General features: G+C 37.9%; 1 protein-coding gene, 1 long non-coding RNA gene and 1 other non-coding gene across 3 annotated transcripts in view; 1 reads left to right on the top strand and 2 right to left on the bottom strand.

The window, feature by feature from the left end:
* The window catches only part of LOC107092719, an 11,221-nt gene extending 9,488 nt beyond the window's left edge, over positions 1 to 1,733 (top strand). Inside the window, exon 3 of the long non-coding RNA XR_001481585.1 lies at positions 1,532 to 1,733. This is a non-coding gene — a long non-coding RNA (uncharacterized LOC107092719). The remainder of the gene's footprint in view (positions 1 to 1,531) is intronic.
* LOC107092718 (SOSS complex subunit B2-like) lies at positions 634 to 6,174 on the bottom strand. Its single transcript, XM_015387329.1, has 6 exons — positions 5,317 to 6,174; positions 4,999 to 5,137; positions 4,239 to 4,310; positions 2,287 to 2,371; positions 1,884 to 1,953; positions 634 to 1,739 (listed from the first exon to the last, which is right to left on the bottom strand). Exons 1-6 carry the CDS (start codon positions 5,408 to 5,410, stop codon positions 1,540 to 1,542), a joined length of 660 nt encoding a protein of 219 aa, XP_015242815.1. The 5' UTR covers positions 5,411 to 6,174; the 3' UTR covers positions 634 to 1,539.
* Positions 6,175 to 6,980: 806 nt separating this feature from the next.
* Positions 6,981 to 7,062, bottom strand: trnas-cga. The gene has a single exon. It is a non-coding gene; the product is annotated as a tRNA-Ser (tRNA).
* Between the last annotated feature and the right edge of the window lie 1,910 nt (positions 7,063 to 8,972).

The raw sequence follows: 8,972 nt of genomic DNA, 5'->3' as shown, positions 1-8,972 counted from the left end.
CAAAATTACTTCAACGGAAAGTTACCAGATGGATATCCAGATGGATATGCGGAGCAAATCCATCTGGCGGAGTCAGGTTAGGGTCCCTGAGCAAAGACCCTAAACCCCACATTGCTGCCCCTGCGCCGCACAATGGCAGCCCCCTGATCCCCAAGTGGATGGGTTAAATGCAGGGTTCATTTCATCGCTCTGTACTTGTGACAGTGTAATCACTATTAAAAAAGCTGGGGGAAAAAGGTTTAAAAAAATAAAGGGAAGTTAATGCAGGATAAACTTGTTTACATTTCTGAACTCTTAAGGTTCTTTAGTACTTCTACCACTGCAGATGTTTAAGCTCTGCTTTTGACAAGATTTGTTGAAAATTCACATTCATTAAATAGATTCCAGGCTGGCCTCTGATCAGCTGCTGTTTATATTAAAGTGTGTGCATTAAAATGTAAAGAGGGGGAACAGTGTTAAACGTTTAGGTGCTTGGTGCAACAAAAAAAATGAGGAAACTTGAGGTTTTGGTTTAAGCAATGTGTTGCTTCAGAAATGGAGCAGTTCTTGCAGACATCTCCAGAGAAAACACACTGTGCACTTCTTCACTTTGAGCTCAAACATCTAAACAGGAAGAAAAATAATCATGTTCTTGACACTAGATGGTGCTGTAGAATGCATACAGTTTTATTTTTGCTAATCCAGTTCAGTTGTGGCACCTTGATGATGCTTCTGGTAGAAGCCAGAAATGCACAATGTTTATCTGATGAGCCGTTTTATTTCTCCTCAGGAAAAAATAATCACTTGAAAATTAGATTTTACACCTAAAATTAATCTAAAAAGATGGGGGAAAAAGAAAAACATGTGCGCCATTACAGTCGGTAAACCAAAAAAATGTCAGAATTTTATGCCAGTAGTTTATGGAAAAAAAGAACCAATATGGCAGCATAATTGCTTATTTCTTGAACCGTTGTGTCTGTATGTGGTCCTAAGTGATAAACTTACAATTCACAGCAAATGGGAAAAAAAAAAAAAAAACGTGAAACATGGTCAGAAGTCCACATGACTGATTAAAATCTCACAGCGAACCTGTTCTCAGAGGGACTCGTTTCAGCATCCAGTCCTAGAACTGATTCTCACCCACTTAAGGCATCTTCCACTTCAAAACAATAAAAAAAAGAAAGCCTTTTCCTGATTTTAAATGACAGCCAAGCTTCGACATAAATTAAGAGGAGAAAGTGCATCAAGTGTTCAAGTAGGATGTGTTCTCTGAAAGAATAAGAAGGGAGAGATAACACTGGCACAGAGCTGGTCGTTTACAGGATCAAACACCATCATCAGGTCTCCGTCCGTAAAGTTCTGACGGTGTAGATCTGGATGTGGTGCTTATAGAGCGCACTACTCACTAAGACTAAACGATGCGTCTGACTACCTTTGACTGTATAAAACGGTTCCTTATAGTGAAGGCCATCACAGGCAGTGGTGAAGGAGGAGGAAATGAGGACAACCATGTTTAGTTTTTTGTTTTGTTTTCTTTCCCCTTCCATTTCAGCTCCGGTTTCATCTTTTGGCACGTCGTGGATCCCTGCCGTTGCTAATGGTGACTGAGGACTTTGTGGTCGTTGGAGGTCCAGCAGCGTTGATGGGCGGCGCACCGTTTCCAGTGGACCGGCCGTTTGGACGCCCCACACCGCCAAATGTCGGGTCACGGGGCGCGCCTGGTGTTGGGTTATTGGCAAACGGCGGCATGGCACCATTACCTGTGGGTGAAGCAACACAAATGCAGTAATTGTGAAAACACCAGAGCCTCATGTTAGATGTTCAGCATTATGCTTTCCATAAACAGGAATTAAGGGGGGAAAAAATGTTCCTGGTATCTTGCACACAAAAAAAAAGTGACTGACCTGGTGGAGCAGGTGTACCTGAATTCTGATTGGGTGGAGAGTTTCCTCTCTGGTTCTGGTCAGGCTTACCCTGTTTGGAGGACATTAGAAGCAAAGTCTGTCTTATAATCCATTAAATATACACTCCAACATATTACCGAGGCTCCGTTTACAACACAGAATATGTCCTAATTAAAACGGCTCCTTTATCTCAGCGATACTTGTCAAAAAAAATATGTACACTGCCTAAAGCTCCACCTATATAAGGCCTAAACTAAATTATACAGATTAGTTTTATTTGCATTTTTATAGCAGGTATTTACATAAAACAGACTACAACTAACAAGATGGCTGCAGAAAGAAAAATCATGCAGCTCTTCATTAGCCTGACTCAACAGGTTTCAATAGGCGCATTGCTACTCACAGACTTGTTCTGCTGATTGGCTTGGGCTAGAAGCTCTGGGTTTGGTTCACTGAAGTTGGGCACCTCTGAGTACACCATGCAAAACCTGGGAGAGAAAGAAAAAAAAAAAGCAGCCATTTCTCACCTATTTTTCTCATGCATGCAAATCTACCAAAAACCATTCTGTTCAAGAAAGTTCAAGTAATTTTCCAAACTAAATATCAAAAGTGTTCAGGGCATACTTTATTTTACGCGATTTTTATTTATTTACTTCCATTTTCTTGTAAAATCATAAACAGTGGCCTAATAAACCAGACTAAATGTGAGATTAAATGTGTAATTTAGTCTGGTCTGATGAATGAGACATAAGAAACCGTTGTCGTTCAAACTATGTCTGTTCCGATTGGCCGACGCTCTGACCAATGAGCACAACTGACTGACGTAATAAGAGCGACAAAAAGCTGGTGGGCGAGTGTAAACAAACAGCCTGTCGGTAAAATGGCGAATATGTCCTTCTCAAAAATTAGTGAACGTAGAACCTCTTCCTGCTCACATTTCAACGGAAACCCCAAGTTTAATCCTTCCAAAGCTGAGTTAAACGAGAACTGTTCAATCATGCCATCTTTCTGGTTGTGTTTTCTCCAGCATCGTGCAGCTCTGCGTTGTGATTGGTTCGCCAGTTCTAGGGCCTGGGGCATTGATCGAGGCTAGACCACTCGCAGGGAAAAGTTATTTTGGCCGCTGGTGGGTGGGGCTAGTTTACTAGGCTTAGATAACTGATCTTTAAATTCCAGACCAGCCTATTTCAATTTTGACCGATATTTTCTTATACACTTATAATAAGATGACAAAAAAATTAAATACCTGGTAAATATGAACTTATTTCTAATAAGCACGATAATACTTTGCATTGACAGTTTGACTTTTAGACATTTGCAGAGGTAGTAAGACCCAAAATTAAGCAAATCAGAGCCGGTGTTCTGTCAGATTAGCTTACCCTGTCAGACCAGCATACCCATAGTTAATGCCTGTTTATCCCTTTTATTTTGTACAAAAAATAAGCTTTAAACTACCGCAACTGGCTTATATCCCTTTAGTCATGTTAAAAAAATAAAAAAATAACTTATTTTTCTGTGGTTTTTGTGGCGTGTGGCAATCTGACCTTTAATTATTTTTTTTCTACATGACTAAAGAAGTACTCATCCATTGAGGTAGTTTAAAGTCTAGTTTTTGTATAAAACTAAAGGGATAAACGTAAATCTGACGTCTTGTGTATTGACTATGAATGTGTTGGTCTGACGGGGTATGTTCATCTGACAGATCACCAGGCGTACAACTGTTGCAACCCTAATCTTTAAAAGCTTGAGCGTCATTGCTTTACAATAATCCCAATTAAAAACAAAACAAATAAGTAGAAATTAAGTAAAACATAAAAAAATAAAAGTAAAACAGTTAAAGCTATGTAAAAAAAAAAATGTCTGGTACCCCTGAGTGAATTGCCACATGGAGGTAAATTTGATAAGTTTCTTGAAAAGCAGCAACTCTTCAATGAATCAAGTGTCCTTGCTGCAAACCAAAGATTTATAATAGTGTTATGTTAATTCTTTTAAATTTAATTTAAAAATGAAGAAAAAAAATCTACACAATATCTAAACACTGAAAAGAAATACTTCTGAAGAACTTAGATCCTTTCTTTTTTTTTTCTAAAGATGATTACAGTTATTTTTAGTCAATTTAATTCAAACCTATCAAAGGGGATATGAATTTAAACTAATACATGTCTAGTTTTAAACAACATTATACAAACCCATACTTCTGGGAACTAACTCCATTTCAATACAGTTTATTAATATAGCGCCAATTCACAACACGTCATCTGAATTAACCACAACAAAAAGTGAAACTTGGGCGGAAAAATGGTGTGGATCCTCCAAGATTAAAAGTAATATTGACCATAACTAATTCACACTCACTCTCCAATCTTCTGAAGATCTCCCCCTCTCCCAGTGTATAAGGTCAGGCAGCCTTTCCATATTGATGCATAACTGCAAAAAAAAAAAAAAAGGGAATTAATCATATGGAAATCATTTATATGGAAGAGGATTAGAACCGCTGAAAAAATTTGAATTACATTTTATTTCAGGTTAATATGGGAAGAATTCATAGACTAAAGAGTCCGAATTCAGAGAGAAAAAAAGTCCGAATTCAGAGATCAAGAGTCCGAATTCAGAGATCAAGAGTCCGAATTCAGAGATCAAGAGTCCGAATTCAGAGATCAAGAGTCCGAATTCAGAGATCAAGAGTCCGAATTCAGAGATAAAAAAAAAAAAGAAAAAAGAAAGTCCGAATTCAGAGAGAGAAAAAAAGTCTGAATTCCGAGATTAGAGTCCGAATTCAGAGATTAAAAAAAACAGAAAGTCCGAATCCAGAGATACTAAAAGTCCGAAATCAGAGATAATTAAAAGTCCGAATTCAGATTAAAAAAAAGTCCGAATTCAGAGATTTAAAAAAATGACGTCCAAATTCAGATTTAAAAAATGACGTCCAAATTCAGAGATTAGTCAGAATTCAGAGATTAAAAAGTCAGAATTTTGACTTTCTCCACCATATTAAACTGAAATTAAATTTAAAAATCAGTTAAGATTTTTTTTTTTTTTTTTACCAATGGCCCTGATCCTCTTCCGTATATTTAAGAGCAAACAGAGATGTAAATATGTTGAAGAGCAGTCCTACCCTCTGGTGAGCTTGATGATGTCTCCAGGCTGGATGAGGCTTCCCAGTTCGTCCCACACTGAGATGGCTATGCTCCCGCTTTTGTCTGCCACTTTACAGGACCTCACCTCGTGACCGTCTTTGGTTTTAGTTACTCGTCCTAAGAAAAGAAAAGAAAAAAAATCAAGACAACCAAAGTGAGAAGTGTGGCACAAAACTAGGCTCCCGCAACAGCAACAGAGTTTAGCTCGAACAGAGCACTGCTGCCGCCGGTCCCTTTAAGAGACACAAACACGAGTGGCTGTGGAGCAGAGTGGCTGCTTCAGCCTCACAACTCACCGATTTCCAACACGATGAACACTATATTCAGGTTTTTAGAGCCGGGTTTGACGTCCTTGATGAGGAACAAGGCCTCGTTAGAAGGTGCTGCCATGGTTGGCTAACTCACTCTATTTATCAGCGGTTACTGTTAGCTTTAGCCTCAGTGGTGCTAGTTAGCCTCCTTAGCTGGAGCGCTCTTCCAAAACTCGCTTAAAATGTCTAACAGTTCAAACTCTTGTCAGTTATACGCCTTCATCAAGTTTATGATATTAATGAACGCATTAAGAACATTATGAGGTGACCGTAATTTTCAAAAGCACAAAAAATGCTAACGCAATGCCCGTTAGCTCGCAGTTAGCAACCTCCTGTTAGCTTCAGGATGCATTTTAAAAACTGTTTTTCTTCGGGCCGACTATCGTCACAATAGCGACTTCATTTCCCAAATAAGACCAGCGAACTGTCAAAACATAAACCAAACAAGATATTGAGATTATGAGTCCGAATTGTTTAGAGTAGTCTCCGCAGGCAAAAAAACACGCTGGATTCCCTAATCTGAAGTCATTTCAGAAATATTAACAACAGTCTGCTGTCAGACTGAAAAATGATCCTCATCCTAAAGCGGTCATAAAGCTGCTCTGATGTTTGACGCACGTTTCCTTTGTGTGTCTCAGAATATATAAAGAGCTGTTTTTTGTTGGCCGTAGGCAGACCAGATGCTTTGTTATAACTCTAAACGAGTCCAGGCCAGGTTCAAATTATTAAGATTAGGATTAAGGTGTTCTGAGTCTTAACCTCTCCTGGGCCAAACTAACAAAGCTAAATATAAAAAGCCTGTGCAAACAGCTCTCTGCACGGGCTCTTCTCAAGCCTCTACTGCCCCCAAAAGCTACTTTTGGGTGTCTGCCGGTGTTATTTATACAGCCAGGACTGTACCATTACAGATTTAAGGGAAGGGGGAAAATTTCAATCACACGTCGCCCAATAAACTTGACGCCTGGGAGTTTGAACGTTGGCGTGGCCTTCATATTTCGAGTGACATATATTTAAAACCTTTCATGGAAAGAAATACAAACCTGAAAAAATCATTTCACAACAGGTATGTAAAATACAACATAATAAATGTTTACACCCGGTGGTATTACACATAGAGCCAGTTTTCGTTGTGAGTGGAAGTGCAAGAAGTGGATTTGTGATTAATACATCCAGCAAGTTACTGTTTCTATAGTTGTTTTTATCGTATTATATATGTTGCGTGAAAGTCATATTTCTCTGTATTCTGAACTTCCTGCTTCAGAGCAGACATCGATGGCCAAGCAAATATTGCCACTCACAACATGGTTGATAGCTCTCTTGTGAATTAGTTGGTTTGCTCTGTGGAAGTCAACGCGAGAAAAGGATGCCCATGCGAGACTCAACATTTGTCATCTTAAAACGCGTTGTAATAACGTTGTAATAATTTATGTAATTCACCAACTTCGCGCCCAGTCAGTGATGCTATCATTCTTTTCAGTTTCTGTAACATCAGAGGTTTGGCTTTGATCACTTAGTGTTTTTTTCCATTGAAAATGTTGCTAGTTATATCATTTTAGTCTTGAATCCATGGCCAAAATAAAACTAGGATATTGATTCATATTGTTATGTACAGATTTAAAAGGATGGTTAAGGTGCGACCGGGAAAAATACGTCACGAACAGGATTCGAACCTGTGCGGGGAAACCCCATTGGATTTCGAGTCCAACGCCTTAACCTCTCGGCCACCGTGACAGCAAACATTCTATTTCCACAGTCAGATTTGATTGTACAGCGGGTGCCCACATGGTTTTGTTGTTTTTCAGATAAAATCACGCATATAAAATATCAAATCCATGGTCCTGTTTCTGCCAGATCACTTGCTTCTATTTCTCGAGCAAATGTTTGCCAAATCTAACGTAACAAACAGGCCAGGGATGTATTTCGTAATGTTGAACACTAGAGGGAGACATACACCACCGCGTCACTTTTAGACTGAGTGGATGTCTTTCACCTATTAGTGTCATTCACATGGTTTCAAGAAAAAAAAAACTGTAATATCTTTTTTCAAGTGCATACAATATAATTATCCTATTTTAAGGGTAAAATAATACTTCAATTGATAGATCATCTCATTTGACTACTTAATGTAAGGGTGAATATGCTTATATGAAGCAACATTTTTACTTATTTTGTCATATTTTTAGCAGCAGTGTCTTTAGTCAAAGACTTTTCCAGATCAACCTGCTGCTGAAGATCCTCCCTGCCTACAGCTGTCCAAATCATCCACAACTTATTGAAAAAGGCTGAAGAGTTGCTTCAATATTTAGTTTCTCTTTTTAATTTAAATCAGTTGAATGCCAAAACGCACATTTCTAGAATCTAGATATCTTTGTCAATTCCAGTAAAGTTATTATAGAATTCAATAGTTATTTTTGGCAAGAAAATTTGAATGGGTCTTTTTTTAAGGGGCAGAACTCCTCCAGTGGTCAATGATCACTGAGAACAGGCACCTGTTGGTGTTTTTCTAATGAGAAACTACATAGCCGTGAATGATTACTCCTCCCCTAGTATACAGACTGTATTTCAGATCATAATCACTGGCTTTATTAGTATCAAACATAACCTGATAGATGCTGAGAACACAGCAAAGATCCATTTTGATCTTATCTTCTTTCCCCCTCCAGACAGCCCGGTCTATGGATCCTGGTCAATGAGCTGCAATGATGAGCAGCAAAGCTCATCAGATAGATGGATGGACGTGGTGTTATCGTTTGCAGACAGATCTGGAAGAATGAGCCCTACAAGATGGAGCAGAACACCAATTATAGACTCCAAGAAGTGGAGACTTCCCACTATATCTCACCCTGCTCATTCCAGCTGATATGAAGAAGCTACCGAATCTACCCTAATTTTAAGTTCTAAGATGGTTCATTCCGATTTGGTTCAGCAGGTCCTATTGATGGCTTTAATGATTGCTGTTAAAAACCTCTTCAAACTGTCCAAGACAGATCTCAGCTCAGTTTGGCAGGAAGTCTTTGGTCTAAATGCAACAAAACAATTGGACAAGGCGTACCTAATAAAGTGGCCAATGATGGTAAACAATTCAACTGCTTAGAAGCAAGTAACTAATACAATTGAACCGTGATTTTTTTTTTTTTAATTAAGTAATATTACTTTAAAGTATTGCCGGTAAAAACACATCTTTAGCCACTTTCCTGAATAAAAAGACAGAGAAACTATTCAAGTTTCACTAAATTAGTTTTCTTTTTTGTTCGTTGTTTTAATGTTACTTTAACTTACTGAGACTTTCATTACATGGAGGTCAAGGTAATATACAATAAAAGATAATTATGTAGCTGGAAGTGATATACTGTGTTTTATCGTGTATATACATACACATATATATACATACACATATATATACATACATATATATATATACACATATACATATATATACACATATATATACATACACATATATATACATACATATATACACATATACATATTTATACACATATATATACATACACATATATATACACATACATATACATACACATATGTTATGTGCCCCCAGGCACATTATGATTTCTTTTCTTTGTTTTCTTATAAACTTTAGTGAGGGATCCTTTTGTTATATTTTAGGATTCTTTAGT

This window comes from Cyprinodon variegatus, unplaced genomic scaffold (genome assembly GCF_000732505.1).
Source record: "Cyprinodon variegatus isolate N-32 unplaced genomic scaffold, C_variegatus-1.0 Scaffold391, whole genome shotgun sequence".
NCBI classification, from domain to species: Eukaryota; Metazoa; Chordata; class Actinopteri; order Cyprinodontiformes; family Cyprinodontidae; genus Cyprinodon; species Cyprinodon variegatus.
Note: the sequence above shows the minus strand (reverse complement) of the source record. Positions and strands in the feature narration are given on the sequence as shown.